The 16,285-nt window shown below is 38.2% G+C and overlaps 1 protein-coding gene across 1 annotated transcript; it reads left to right on the top strand.

Moving 5' to 3' along the window:
- The first annotated feature begins 8,451 nt into the window (after window positions 1-8,451).
- On the top strand, window positions 8,452-16,038 carry hmgcll1 (3-hydroxymethyl-3-methylglutaryl-CoA lyase like 1). Its single transcript, XM_016288891.1, has 7 exons — window positions 8,452-8,662; window positions 10,537-10,614; window positions 12,532-12,639; window positions 12,813-12,908; window positions 13,204-13,352; window positions 15,418-15,481; window positions 15,775-16,038. Exons 1-7 carry the CDS (start codon window positions 8,567-8,569, stop codon window positions 16,036-16,038), a joined length of 855 nt encoding a protein of 284 aa, XP_016144377.1. The 5' UTR covers window positions 8,452-8,566.
- The last annotated feature ends 247 nt before the right edge of the window (window positions 16,039-16,285 follow it).

Here is a 16,285-nt window from a genome sequence, read left to right as displayed (position 1 = left end):
GTAACCAGTACATGATCAGTGGAGCAGTGTAGTGTGTAAATAAGGTCCAGTTGGTTGCCTGATTTGTGAGTAGCAGTAGTTGACACTAGGTTGAGATCAAAAGAGGCAAGCAGAGTGTGGAAGTCTGCAGCCTGAGGTTTATCTAGGTAGATATTGAAGTCTCCAAGCATAACTAGGGGAGTACCATCCTCAGGAAAGGTTGAGAGCAGCACATCTAATTCATCCAAGAAGTTACCTTGTGGTCCTGGGGGTCGATAAACAACTACAAAATGGATTGTAATAGGGTAGGTAATAGTATCTGAATGAGGTTAAAAGGAGCTGTTGATACCCAAAGATGGTAAATAATTAAATTTCCAATCATTAGAGATAAGTAGACCAGTACCTCCACCTCTTCCAGTCAAACGGGGGGAGTGGGAAAATTAGAAATCATTGGAGAGTGCTGCAGGTGTAGCAGTGTTCTCTGGTTTGATCCACGTCTCTGTCAAGGCCATGAGATTTAGCTTTGAATGACTAATAATAGAAGTAATGAAATCGGCTTTGTTTACAGTGGACCGGCAATTCCAGAGACCAATAGAAAAAGAAAGTAGTGTATTAGCAGACATAGGCAAAGTGTGCAGGTTGTTAGGATAGCGTTGCCTGCAGTGTGTGAAACGTGGTTTACGAGTGGTATGATAGTAGGGATATGGAAACACATAGTAAGAATTGGTTATAAAAACTGAAACAGAAGTGAAAGTAGTAGATACTTATATCCCTTGCCGGTGTCCCTGCCCGGTGGAGTCGCAGGTCTTTACACTCTTCGGTCTTCACACGAGGAGGGCTTAACAGGAGGGCTGCCATGGTATACTAACCTTTTTTATACCCGTCGGACAAAACTAATATGGAATTCAGCTGAACACACTTTACTGTTTATCACAACAAAGGTATAAGCAAGCGCATGACACTGACAAGGTATGCGATAGAGTACGAGAACAAACGCAACTTCAGCACGTCTCAACACAGTAAACAAACAAGCGTTTCCTAGCAACGACAACTGCGCTAAACACTAATGAGACAAGAAATAAATACACTTACAATCTGCTTTTAACTTCTGCTGACTGACTGCTTCTCTCAAAGAGTATTTATTTAAACTGTCTTTTGCTAGCGCTTGAACACACTTTACTGTTTATCACAACAAAGGTCTAAGCAAGCGCACGAAACTGACAAGGTATGCGATAGAGTACGAGACCAAAATTAAGGGAAAAAAATAAAAAAGTAACAACCCCCCCCCCAAAGGCTCACATGGAATATTACTTGGCCCACCCTTCATCTTGTATCTGGAACCAGGCCTGATGTTTATTATTATTTTATGACTGTGTCACAGTTTTCAATGTGACTGTCAATGAACAGAGTGCTACAATATTTTTGCTGTGTAAAGGTGGCTATTTGGTTAAATACAGGCAAGAAAGCAGAGGACAATAATTATTCAGAATGCCAAACATTTCTAAATCAGTGGAGATCAAACTTAAATTTATTAAAAAAGATTACAACTACCATAAAACATAGTACACCTACTGTACTCTCCTTCAGGAAATGCAAATCTAGTTTCATCCATAAATAAAAGATCCGATGTGTCTGTGGCCCTTTAGCATTGAGTCTTGAGAGTAAAGCCAAGACACCACAGACAAGAGTTCTTTCAAAAAGGGCAGGCAGACAAAAATATTACCTCACATCCCATGTGGAAGGGTTTACGTTTTTTGCATTATTTACTTTCTCTCTCATGCTCGTATGTTTTCACTGCATATTGGAGTTGAGAAGGGACTTTCCATGGAATTCTCTGTGCCACTCTCTGAAACCTTTAGTCTTCATTTCACACAAACTCCATCAATAAATTTGGTGGTGTGGTTGAGCTGCGCTCTACATTTCATTCAAAGAGGGCCGTATATTATTTTGAAGTTAAAGCTGGACGGCTGATTAATATTTGGTCTAAATAGTTTAGCACGATCAGGAAATAACCTTTTCTATAGAGAATTACTTTCTGCACACCTTAGCAGTCGGCAGCCGTTTTTTTTTTTTTTTAATTTTTCACTTTGCTCCTTTAAATGGAGTGCTGAAATATATCTGAAACCTTTTTGAACTCATTGGATTTGTACTTTGTGTGGAGCGAGCCAAGATCCCTCCATGGTGCAATTAAAAATTCCGCCCGAAACATCTAGAAGCACATTAAAACATCTGTCCGCATGTATCAATGTCAAAATGTGTTAATACTCAGTGTTCTAGCGAAGTAATCCAAAATTAAACTATGCGGTTCTGTGCTGGGACTATGTTATGGTTAATCTGTGACAGGCTGAACACAAAAAGTAAAGTTTTTATTAGGTGCTTCAAAAGCTGGACTCCCACAATGCTTGATAGGTAAGATTCTGTTAAAAAAAGAACATTTGGAAAGGTAAACCATATGAATAAACGGGTGAAAAAAAATATTTAGCTGATTGTTTTACTAAAATACAAAGGTCAACACAAGACATTACAAATTGTGTTGAGTAATTTGAAATTAACCAAAGCTGTTTAAATGATATCTTATAGATATTAAAATGTGTCCCAAGAATGTGTATGCGAAGTTTCAGCTCAAAATAACCCATAGATCATTTAATATAGCTGAAATTAAGAGAAGCAAAAACATGCTGTTTTTGTGCATGTATCATGTAGAGTATCATGCAAATGAGCTGCTGCTCCCCGTCCCCTTTTCTAGAATAGGGCTGCAACTTTACAGCTTGTGCCTCGCATACTCTGCCAAAACAAAGCATCTGTTTGTTTTTTTCACTATCATGTCTATTGCCATGTGATCTTTGTAATTTGTCATCCTGAAAGTTTATTATTTGCATATCTTCTGATGTACTGTTTTCTGAACGAACACATCCGAACGAACACACAGAAAGCCGACTGTGATACAACGAGTGTCGTGTGAGTTCTAAACCAAATTAGTTTTTTGCATCTTTCGCATGCGGACATGTTCAGTTATATTAAAAAACAATATAAAATAGAATTTCGCATAATAGGTCCCCTTTAAGTGATTAGTATTTGTCTGTTTTTATCTTCAGAACAAAACATTCTGTCTGCTGCCTTTGCCATCACAACTCGCAATACTTGTGACTGGACCAATAAGCATTGTTATGGTTCAAAAACCTTCATGCTCAGACCTGAGTGTCTATGAAAAAACTTGGCAGATTTAATATTCCATTCAGGGAGTCATGTGCCAGCCAAGCAACTGCCATTGATATTACTGAAAATACTAACAGATTTCTCTAGCTATTTTTGACCTCCTCAATGAGGACCACCCTCATGTACAATAAAATGTTTTTTTTCTTCTTTTTTTTCTTTAAGGCCACTGAAATCATTCTAAACGGTTGTCAGAAACACTCTTCATTGCTTTAGGTGTAAACCTGTGATGGTCTCTTTCAGTAACACTTTTATTATCCACAAACTCTACTTGTACAGGCTGCAGTGTATGTTTCCCACAAGTGCACACACTGAACTTTTGATGTTGTAATCAAAGCCTGAATCTATTCTAGCAGCTTCTATGGGACAATTGAAATCGTATGGACGAAAATTGATCGAATCTGGCTTGAGTTTTGGGCAGTTTTCAATGTTTTCAGGATTTATCTGATGGCTTAAAACCTCTTTGATGCTTCATCTAAACCTGTTCCCCGTAAAGAATATTTCTCACATCTGTTTCCATCTCATAAAGATGAAAAAGGGAAGAACTAAACTCTTTCATTGACATAATGGTACAGATTACACCAGCACTCCAAATAAAATATCCAAAGAAGGCTTCGTTGCATCTGCGATTTATCTTTGCAATTCATCCATGGCGTGGAGCTTCATTTCTTCCCTCATTAAAGTCATCCGACCGATTTGGAAGCCAGTTTTAGTCATGGGTAAAGTTTGTTACGGTGTTGTGTGTCCTAGATTTCACTGGATCTAATGCCCTGGGAGACAATGAAAGAGTTTAGTCCCTGTTAACAACGTGTTCTTTTTAGTTGAAGATCCAAAATCCCAAACCTGTCTTGCAGTGGAACAGCACAGCCTGTTGAGTGACTGAACGTATGACTCACTGTAGTGTCATCAATTACACTCAGGGATGGACTGCAAATACAAAACAGACCGGGAACACAAACTATTGCTTAAATCCACAGGGCCCGGGACAAAATTTGTATGGGTGTGCCCTCAATGGTGACATTACACCTGGTTACAGGGCCAGGGACAATATGACAACAGCCCTGCTACCAAGTTCAGTGGTTCTTTACATGACAACTCAGATTTTAAAGGGGTCATATGATGTGTTTCATATGAACTGTTTCAAGTTTTCCTTTCTCTTTCGAGTGTTACAAGTTGTTTGTGAATAGATAAGATCCCTAAAGTTGCAAAGACTAAAGTCTCAGACCCAAAGAGATATTCCTTATAAAAGTTAAGACTGGTCCACGCCCTCCTAGAATGCCTCGTTTAAACATGCCCCCACATGTCTACGTCATGATGTGGGAAGATTTGCATAACGCCACCCAAATGTTCACGCAAAGAAAGAAGACGCTGTGTGTTTCGTTGTGAAAGCGAAACTACTTTGTTTGGTCTTCCGAAAGAGGACACGACTAGAAATCAGTGGTTAAGTTGTATTTACAACACTGTTCCAGAACACTTCAACCCAAATATTCAGATGTGTGCAGCACATTTTATGGAAGACGTTTCCTAATCCTGGTAGAGTAGACTACAATGCCGGCTGTTCTGACTCACAGACTGTAAGTACGTTTTTTATATTTAAATAATTTGCCAATGATGATTCAAACGCGAGTTTTGAGCAGTGTCGAGTAGCACTTGTTGTTTGTCATTTCTCCGATCACAAATGCAGACATGGTTTTATGTTTACTAGGCGCGATGCAACGCAACGCTTAAAAAGACAGTATAAGTCATTATAATCCGTAATTATGTCCCCACTGGATGCAACAAATGCCTCATTTATAATGGGTTTTAATGTTTTTGTCTCGTCGCTCCGGCCGGACATGGCATCACAGTATGGTAAGGGACGTAACATTTCCGTCACACGCTTGAGGTATTCGGCCAATCACAACGCACTGGATAGCTGGCAAATCAGAGCTTTTCAGACCGATGAGCTTTGTAAACAAGCGATGAGCAGATGCACAAAATAATGTTATTTTTAGCAACATCATATGACCCCTTTAATATTGTACAAAAGTCCATAACTAAAAACCTGAAAATGCCCTCGAAACCACCTTAAATATGTGATACAGCACGTGAATGCTGCCCGATAGAGAATATTGTGGCTCGACTACTGTGGCTTAAACGGCCTGATGAGGTTTGACCTCTGCTTCCTTTAAAATCTTTACATATTTACTTAGTATCTAAATTCAGTGTCAACAGTCAGCCCACTGATCTACTGGCCTGCGGGGAAAATACACCAGTGCTCCCTAAAGATAGTCCATCAGTGATTACAAGAGACAGCAAAGCATAAATATTTTCCCAATTTAAGTTCACAAAGGCAAAGATTAATTCAGGAGAGGCCCAGAGCTAACCCAGCAGGATTTGTTTGTGCAAAACGCAGCCCATCGTATACTAGTCTGCTCCTAAATCATCTACAATTGCAAGAGGAATAAGTTAAAGAGGGGACCATCTGGTACGGCCAAAATAACCCATGCTTTCAGGTAATGGCTAATGAAATTGTGCTTTCTTTAACATTTCATTCTGCTGTCATGCTCAGTGGCTAAATGTTTACGAGAGCACGTATGGGATGATAAAAGAAGTTCAGAAAAGCCCCCACACTCGCTCACCTGTGCTGTGTTACTTTACATTATCCAGGATGCCCTGAAGGTGTAGCTCACCTCTTTGAAGTAAACCCAGACAGCTGGTATTTGTCAAGATGAATGTCCACTTTTTGTCCTTTTAGTTAGAGAGCATTCAAGGAAAGGAAATGCTAAATGGTTCGGTAGGGACGCAGATCTAATGCGGCTAACTCCAGCTGGGGGCAATTCTGAATCATACATACCCCACCACTGAATGTTCCTGGCAGCTCCTGGCTCAGTGTCTGGGCTGGATTACATACTTTCATGGACATATAGGAAAGTCTGTACAGATTCGTATGTGGACTATATATGTAAATGCAATTAGGAAGATTAATGGGTTGCCATTTCATTGAACTGGCTAATTTTAAAAACTGTGATTTCCAGGTCTGGAAAAGTCCAAGGAAATTAATCAAATCCTAAATGTGAATTGTGTAATTTCAGCACTACTTGGAATTGTAAAGAAAAAAAAAAGGTTTCCTGAACATTGCCCTCTTCTGCACCTGGTCAGACAAACAGATCCCGCCCACAGCTCACACGGCATGCAATTGGCCGGGCAAATATTGCTGTCACAACTTTTTCGGACACTAAATAAAGTACTCACAGTGCCAAAGTTTACACATCAACCCACAGGTCCCTTGTGAAAAAAGAAGTACAGTTCAGAAAAAAAATACTTATTATAGAAATAATATAGCCTACTGTAAAATAATACACTTTGGTGTTAACTGCATTTAATGGACACTTAGCATGTTAATTTAAATTAAATAAATGTGTGAGTTTACATTTATAATAAATTAGATGAACTTTAGAGGCCTTTTTTGACCCACTTAAGTAGATTAATGTGTATATTTCTGTATAAAGTGTACAACCAAATGTCCTGACAAGAATTTATGAAATTGTATTAATGTATATTTGTAATATGACATTGCAATTTAGTACATTTAACATATATTAACTTTAAATGTAATATTGTAATATTGTAATATTGAATGTAATATTGTAATAAATGTAATATTGAATAACACTACAGATACAATTATATTTCTGTATAAAGTGTACAACCAAATGTCCTGACAAGAATTTATGAAATTGTATTAATGTATATTTGTAATATGACATTGCAATTTAGTACATTTAACATATATTAACTTTAAATGTAATATTGAATAACACTACAGATACAATTACAATCAAGTACTTGACATGCTTTAGTCAACACATCAAAATAAGTGTACTTTAAAACACAACAAATGTACAAATAATGTACTTTAAATTGGTAACATTTTACAATAAGGTTCCATTGGTTAATGTTATTTAGCTAACATGAACAAGCAATGAACAATACATTTATTACAGTATTTATTAATCTTTGTTAATGTTAGTTAATAGAGTCGTTCATTGTTAGTGTATGTTATTTCACAGTGCGTTAACATATTAAATAGCACAACTTTTAATTTTAATAATGCATTAGTAAATGTTGAAATTAACTTTAACTAAATGCTGTAGAAGTATTATGCATGCTTAGTTCATGTTAACTAAAGTAGCTAACTAATGATCCTTATTGTAAAGTGTTTTTTAAATTCACATTATTACAAAGTGCACTTAGTGTTAAGAAACATTTCATTTATTACATAGCCTTTTATTGCTTTACTATTATATGCAAGTTTTCTGCGTGTTTTTTTACATATACACTTTTAAAATTTTAAGTATACTAAAAGTGCACATTTAATACAATCAAGCACACTTCCTTTTCACAAGGGTTGGCTTGCTTATAAACAAAAATTCACCAGCTAGATATTGCTTACTATTGCTCTTGTTCACCATAAAACTTAAAACGGCACATCACAGTCAGCCTGTACTTTGAACAGTGATTTATTAGTGAAAATCAAAATTATTATTATTTTTTAAAAATCCTTATATAATACTGAAATTACTTCAGAGATCATGGAAAAGTCATGGCGATTCATTGTGCACAAAGTGTTGGAACCCTGCAGACATGCCCTGTTATTCACCATTTCTTACTCTTTTTTTTTTTTGGAATTCATCAAGTCACCTTATGATTTATCATCTCATGCCATGCGAGAAATGCTGATACCTAATAAATGCAGTTCCTGGTCTCACTAGCTGCATTTTCCCCCCCGTGAGAGAGAGGCCAGACCTCTCACGGCACACCAGCATCTTATTGAGGAAGAGCTTCCTTAAACCTCTCTATTGTACGCACCTGGGCCAGGAAGAATGGCTCTTTCACAAGTAAATTGCAGCCCGGCTTTACAGAGAGATTTTATAACAGAGCACAGTTGACATTGGCAAGAGTGGCACGGCCGGCCATTGAAAAGCATGGGCTGCCTCAGTCACAGGAGATCAATCACGGCAGAATATTTCCCCGAAGCTGTAGATTTCCGCTGGGGAGGGGTGCCAAGGGCAGTAAAATAAGCAGCTTGTGGTTAGTCTTATTGTAGAGCCGAGATTCCCAGCGGGTCTCTACTTCACATGGAGCTGTCAGTCTAAAGCTAACAAAACGCTGTCTAACGTCTTCAGCCCGCGTCTTCCCTCCCCCTCCATACATCGCCGTGCACAGGCAGGGATGCTGCTGCCATGGTAACAGCTGAGTCATTCCGTGGCCTTTGAAGCGATGCTGTCGGGCTCCTCCGGCTCTCTTTCTGCTGCTCAGAAGCGCATATGAACTCTGATCACCACAGGTGTCATCCGGGAACAGCACTGGGCTAGCAGATCGTGCTAGCCGGATGGGTAACGTTTCTACTGCGGTCAAGAACTGCCTGAGCTATGAGAGGTTCTTGCGGGATTATCCTTGGTTTCCACGGCTCCTGTGGGAAGAGAAGGTGGGGGTCTGTTTTTTTGCATGTGCAAGATTTATACATGGCTCTAGGAAGTACAGCAACACAGAGAGAAAAGCAATCGCGTAAAGCTCACCCCATAATGAACGTTTTAATAAATGACCCTCATGTTACCCTCAACCAATTATTTTCTTTCTTCTGTGAGACTTGAGATTTAATGACATGCATTCTTTGTGACAAAAAAAACAAACAAAAAAACATGATTTACTCTTCACCTCCACCAGAGCTTTCAAATATTGTTTTAAATTTGTGGTTAATTACAAAATGGTGCTTTTCATCAAGCCACACAGGTTTTACCACTTGAAAACTTGCTTATGAGAACTTGCAAATGAGACAAACTGAAGAATTTAATTTAGTAATGTCAGGGTGGCAGGCCTTTACCCTATAGTATACTATAGTACACTTAAAGAGTTCATATGGGATTGAAACTACAGTGAAAAAAAAAACATCTACTGTATTACTTTCTCTCAAATTGTAATTATGCCTTGGTTCGAACTTTGTTTTCATTTAATATTAATCAGAAATGTTATATATGCAATTATTTATATATATATAAATAATTGTTTACATAACTTTAAAATCATTACATGAGGTTATTTTAAGTTCATTTTAATTACATAGTCTTTATACGGTTACCTGAGAGGATTAGTGAGCAAAAGCACATACTGTATTTGTACACTAAATACTACGTCTTCTTTTTGAGTAAAGCTGCAAAGACATTCTCTTTTTTGTGTACTCAGCCTAAGCAAAAGCTCCGCTCTTTGACGAAATGGTAATTGAAATGATTTCACATCACCATAATTTTCACCTAAGATAAAACTAAAAACTATTTTTAGTTCATGTTTAATTTAGTTCACTTACTATAAATAAAGATAGGAATATTCGCTTTGAAAGATCTTAATGTTTATTGTGATGTCTTTTTTTTTAAACGCATGATGGTTTCAATCATGTACTGAAAATAAATAAACATTTGTTTCTTTTAATTTGTACTATGTGTTATTTGCTGTTTAGCCAAAGTGAACAAAACAGGTTTAAACTGGAAAATTAGATGTCTAATGTTTATTAGACCAATATAGAAATGCACTTTAAATACAGTAAATGACACAGTTGTTTCATTTTATTCAGCTGCTCTCCCAACTTTGGCTTAGCCTCTTGAAAATTCCACTCAAAGCTAGGGGCCAGAAATGTTTAAAGAAATACAGAGACAGCAAAAGTGTTTTGGTATAATTTATTTTGTTGATAAGAAAATACTGCTTTAATGGATATTTCTAGTGGGGCCTGTATTTCTAGTTTGAGCGGCGAGTTTGATTTATGAGTGAATTTAATAGGCTGTCCTAACTGCAGGCCTGGGGTGATAACGGGACAAACCGCAATGGTTCTCCTCCACCTACATGGCGCACACGGTCAGAAACTGCTTAAAAAGAAGTTTGTTATCATTCCTTTCGCACATCCATTTCCTCCCTCCATGACAGCACAATTAAATCAAACTCAGCTCTAAAGAAACTAGACTGTGTGCATTTCCTCAAAGCAAGGGTTTCAGTATCAAGAGGCTGAGGTTTTATAGCCATTCAAATCTTCTATAAACACAGCATTGGCCCTTGGTAAAACAACTCCCCGGATTCAAAGGTTAAGCTTTGGTTTTACCATTGGAAGAGAGGAAATGCTCGTTTCCAATGCACATTATGTCATAAATGACCTGGCAAGGATCTGAAGACCAGATTCAAAACATGAAGTTGTACGCACCATTTGACAGGAAGCACCGGACAGAGGATGTGTCATAATCCACCGTTCAGATTTTCCATACAGCTGTGTAAAATTGTTTTATGGGCTTTCCTTCCTCATTGTTTTTCAATTTACAGTGTTCTGAACTGCCGAAGCTTCCACTTTGTGTCAAAATTGTGGAGGTCGGACCAAGAGACGGACTTCAAAACGAGAAGGTAGAGATTTCACAATTCTAAAGTGCTTGTAGCATGTGGTTTAGCATGGAAAAAGCACCATAATAAACTCAAAGGCATAAATATAATGAGTGGCTGTGACATTTTTTGTTCAGTAATGACATCATTGGTGAGCACAAAACATACTATCAATAACATGTTTTAATCAGACACATCTTTAGCATGATTTAGTCAACATCGACTTTAATTTGTAAAACGTGCCTCTTCCTACATATTTGTCCACCATTGTACCTATACATACAATTCCATGCTATTTACAGCTGTAATGAGCACTATTGGCGGTAAAACAATAACAAAATTATTCATTTTCACAGAAATTTTGATTACAGGGCAGATTATTGGTCAATAAAGACATATTATCACACATTTCCTTGCACATTACTATCTTATGACCTCAAAATACTTTTACCAAAGTTACGTGATTTGTAAAATACAAAGCTCACCCGGTACAGCATAGCATTTGTGGAACACTCGGTCACGATTAAAGAGCTCGGTGGTTTGTAGAAGCAAGCTAAAATACCATGGTTGCTTCAAAATATGTTTTTAACATTATAAGTTAGGTTTAGGTCAGGGGTAGACAAGTTTGGTCCTAGACAGCTGCCGTTCTGCAGAGTTTAGCGCCAACCTTGGAAAAAAAAAAAAAACCTTACCTGCCTATAGCCTCAGTAATCCTGAAGACATTGATTAGCTTCTTCAGGTGTGTGATGAGGGTTAGAGCTAAACTCTGCAGGACAACGGCTCTTTAGGACTTAACTTGCCTACCCCAGGTTTAGGTAATGGTTTAGTGTAGTTTGTGCATTATTTTGAAATGCGATAGAGCATTAACCTTTTAGTTCTACTCAGCATTCATTTCATTTCAGAACTACTGTGATGCGCTACACCAACCGTGACACATTCAGCATCTGTTACATATAAAACGGACACTGTATATTAATGCCACTCACTGAAACGTGCAAGAAGCATTGTAATTTTGCAAAAGTGTTGCCACGGGCACATTTTAGCAGATACTGTCCTATTGTATACTGTAAAAATAAAATCTGTGACATTTACGGTAAAATACCAGCAGCTGTGGTTGCCAGAACTTCACCGTAAAAAATATGGTAGCAACATTTTAGGTTTTACAGGCTTAACCTAGATTCACAATAAAATACCGTATTTCATTAACTGATGTAATGTTAATAAATCAACATATTAAAGTACTAATATCTGTCTTGAACCGTTGTAATGCACTGATAACCACCAAAAACTGGTGGTGATGAGAAAGCCACGTGATGAACCAAAGCTCTTCACAAACTGCTTTTCTACGAGCTGAGGAGGACAATACTTATATATAGAAGGTGCACAATGTAATTCCCGCATACACTAAAGCCCATCATGGTGACACACATGATACTGAAATAATGCAATAAACATTCATTTAACAACATTAGCTGTAAGATTAAATCCTAATGTACGCAACTGATAAGAAAAAAACAAAGAAGAAACGTTATTTCAACAACAAAAAAACATCAAATATGAAGTGTCATGCAGGGAATTCTGGGAGTGTCAATTTACAGTTTGTCACTGTAAATTATACAATGACTTTTCTTTTTCACTTCGAAAAACTGTATTTTTAACAGTATTTTACTGTAAAATGACATTAAATGTAATTATATTTATTCACCGAATATAGTATGGAAACTTACTGTTAACCAGTTAACAGGTTTTTACTGTAGCATTTTTACAGTCTTTTGCTGTTAAAATCACAATCATTTTTACAGTGGAAAACTATTCATTAGGTGATGGTAGCAAATAAACTATTCATCTCAATAGAACAGTGCTGTTGTGGCTCACAGATGAACATGCTCCCTGGATGTGTTCATAGAAACCTAAGACATTTGATTCATTGTCTTTCTGCAGGAAATAGTGCCGACAGAGGTCAAAATCCAGCTGATAGACATGCTCTCTCAGACCGGGCTGCCCGTCATCGAAGCCACTAGCTTTGTGTCTTCAAAGTGGGTAGCACAGGTAATAAGGCGCAATTGTAATCCTCAAGAGCATGTTGGCTGATATCCTGTGGCTTTTCTATCCACACAAAACCACTGGATTTGGTATCCATGTCCAAAAACTGCATTTGCACAAAGCCCTTTGGAATAAAGTTTGAGTATACATTCTTGTTGGTTTGCTTTTTGGTTTTTCAGATGGCAGACCACACTGCAGTGTTGAGAGGGATTAAAAGGTCTCCTGACGTTAGATACCCTGTTCTGACTCCCAATACTCAGGGCTTCCAGGCAGCTGTAAGTAAATATTTGCATCATTTACATTTATTTACAAGTGGCATTTGCAATTTACCTTCCATGCCAGGTCAATGATGTTTTTCTTGTATAATAAACCACTTTATTTATGCATGCGCTCTGCCTACGCTTTCACTGCCCCTTTACTTTACATAAGAGCATGACCTTTACATCTTGTACCATTTATTTGTAAATGTTTAGCCCATTTCTGTTAATTGCTTTCCTTGCTAATCATGCAAGTTGTGCTCACAAGCCAACATCTATAAGCACAAACTTGATTAAATGTTTCCTGTTAAAGGTTGCAGCGGGAGCTACTGAAGTGGCAGTGTTTGGTTCCGCCTCAGAGACTTTTAGCAGGAAGAACATCAACTGCTCTATAGAGGAGAGTTTGCAGAGGTTTGAGCAGGTCATCTCTGCAGCCAAACAGGAAGGCATACCAGTGCGCGGGTGTGTTCCACAGACACCAGCTTTCTTCCGTATTTTCTTTGAGATTTAGGCCAGTGCTCATTATGTGCACTAGTATCAAAAGGAAATCAAGTCAACGCCAGGTAATGATGCCGAATCAGGATGACTGGACGAAAAGATTGTGATTAAACAAAGGGTTGAAGGGACGTATAGTGGATAAAGGACCGGTATCTGTATGTTTGATTACAGCCTTGCTTGGGACTAACCATGAGCGGCCTAATACAGAATTGACTGATTTTAGGGGACTATCCATGAAACGGTTAAACATGCCAAAATATGTCAATCGGAGTATTCTTATTGATAGTTGAAAGCATATTTTAAGTATCCAGAATTTTGAAGAAATTATAGTGTCTTTCAATTTTTACATAAATACATTTCTCTCCAGATTTCTGCCCATAAGCTGCCACCGTTGTACCCATATGCTCGACAGTCACCTGTACTGAGTCACTACTTAACTAGGACAGGAGCAAACATTTATGTTTATGCAAGAAGATTCTGGGATCCATCTTTGGTGTAACATTGAGCAGGAAGAATATCAACTTTGACTGGAAATGATTGCAGCCTAAGAGGAAGGCATGGCTGTGTGCCATAGACCCAGTATTTCCTTCAAGTAATAGGCCAGTGTTCATTATATGCACTTTCACACTTCAACACTAATTTTGAATGAGAATCTGACCAACAATCTGCCAATGATGCAGAAACCGGCAGACTGTGTTGCAGATTATGGTTACTCAAAGGATTGTTGTTGCAAAGCAGATAAAGATCTGGACTGGTAAAGGGAAGGTTGTAGGCAAGGCTGTAACCTCATATTCAGGATTAGGGCTGACTTAACGTAACAGTCAGTATCGGCCATTGAAGCCCCCCTGGGAGGAACTTTGAGAATGACATTGTTTTTGAAATTGGCTTTATGCTGAATTCTGCAAGTGTGGAATTTAGTTAATCAAAGTAGTAATAATAATAATAATAATAATAATAATAATGCATGGCATACTGGATCATGGTCTGAAGTAATTACTGGATAGTTGAAGGTTTGACCCTCTAAGACATTTTTGAATGTTCTGCAATGTGGATTGTTATGACTTTCCCTTCAGCTGAACTCTTATTGGTAGCTGAATGCTTAATAAAATAAGCTAAAATCAAATAATGAAAAATAAAAATCAGGGTTTACCTCTGAGCTGCCAGCATAATGCCACTGAGTCAGACATTTGATCCAGGTGATTGTCCCTGTGCTTGAATGACTGCAGGACTGTAGTTTTCAGGAGCCATTCGTTAAATATAAAAGCTCCAAGACTGATCTTTGGTTGAACCAAAAGGTCAGTGGTTTATTTTATTGTACTTACATTTTTTGGACTGTTCTCCTTTGAGGTTTTGAGATGTGGCACCAGAGCAGCATGAAATTATTCCAGCATTAATGAGTAAATAAGTCAAGTTCCAGATGTGCGTGCAGTGTTGTGCTTTGTATCAGTTACAAGTGCAAGTCCAGAGGTGTCCAGAATTTTTAGGCTGTGCCCTTTACTGAATAAAAAAAAAAAACACGATAGAGAGCAGTCAGTCTGATGAACTCATTCTGGCAAATGTGACTCAACGCCTAATGTTCAAGAACAGACTCTGCGGAAATTCTGGTAGCACACAGCAGTATCGCCTGGCGACCACAAGCCCAAGAGAAACATTTTCAGCTTTTCACTTGTTTGTTCACTGTTTCTAGCAGAACATGTTTCCTCCACATATGGAAAGCACATATAGCTCGTACGTCACTCTCTAGCACTGTTACTCATTCCCACTGTCAACACTATTGGTACTATTTGTCACAACCGTTTGACACCAACCATATGTTTTATCTGCTGCTGAACATTTAGTTTTATTCTGTGATAGATGTAATCCGTTGTAAGAGCAGTTCTGGCCTCTGTGGACTGTTCTGCTTGTGGTTGCTGTAAAACAGCACTTATTTCACCTATGTTGCATGACTGTTGGTACTGTAAGCTCAGAGCTATATATCCTTCAACATGTGCTGAATTTTACCTCTCATAGTTCTTTCACTTATTTCCAGGTACGTTTCCTGTGCTCTTGGCTGTCCGTATGAGGGACAAGTAAAACCGTCAAAAGTCACAAAGGTATTGATCAATCCGAATAGAATTATTCAGTGTATAACTGGCTGAAGCAAAATTAAATGGGCCTTCCAGTATGCGATAAATCTCATAGAGTGTTGAGTGCTCTGCATATTTTTCCTTCCCACAATTTTCGTCCCATAAGGCCCTTATTATGATGTTTTCTAAAAAGCCTGCATGACGCTGTAACACGCCAGTGCTTTTCAAACGCTCAGAATAGGCTCTCTGTGTGCACTGCTTCATCTTGTTTATATTTCCAGGGGGGACAGTTTTCATGGCTTTCCTCTGTTCTGGCCCAGGTGGCAAAGCGGTTGTTTGAGCTGGGCTGTTATGAGGTATCCCTGGGGGACACCATTGGCGTAGGCACCGCGGGCTCCATGGCCGAGATGCTGAGCGATGTGTTGACAGAGGTGCCCGTCAGTGCACTGGCGGTGCACTGCCATGACACTTACGGTCAGGCTCTGCCCAACATACTCATTGCTCTGCAGGTGAGCAACACTACGGTGGTCACTATCATGAGGTACCTTGTTCATACATGCATGAGGGTTTGGGTGATATTGTAGCAAACCATCATATATGTCACCTGTAGTGTCATCTGTCGCAATAAAACATTATGTGTGCACTGAACAAACTATATCAGGCTGTTGGACCAAAATATATATGAAAGTATGTGAATGCAAACATATCCTGCTACTCAAGCTCTTTTTGACCCATTGTTGCATTCTGAACACAATTTCTAATAACACAGTGAAACAAATTTTTACAAAAGTTTAAGTTTAAAAACATTACTTCTCTGTACTAAACCTGTTT

This window comes from Sinocyclocheilus grahami, unplaced genomic scaffold (genome assembly GCF_001515645.1).
Source record: "Sinocyclocheilus grahami isolate Dianchi unplaced genomic scaffold, SAMN03320097.WGS_v1.1 scaffold235.1, whole genome shotgun sequence".
NCBI lineage: Eukaryota > Metazoa > Chordata > Actinopteri > Cypriniformes > Cyprinidae > Sinocyclocheilus > Sinocyclocheilus grahami.
Note: the sequence above shows the minus strand (reverse complement) of the source record. Positions and strands in the feature narration are given on the sequence as shown.

Coding starts and splice junctions, on each gene's coding strand:
- hmgcll1 (XM_016288891.1), top strand. CDS start 8,567: ATGGGTAACGTTTCTACTGCGGTCAAGAACTGCCTGAGCTATGAGAGG. Junction 10,615..12,531: donor ACGGACTTCAAAACGAGAAG/GTAGAGATTTCA, acceptor GTCTTTCTGCAG/GAAATAGTGCCGACAGAGGT. Junction 13,353..15,417: donor GAAGGCATACCAGTGCGCGG/GTGTGTTCCACA, acceptor ACTTATTTCCAG/GTACGTTTCCTGTGCTCTTG.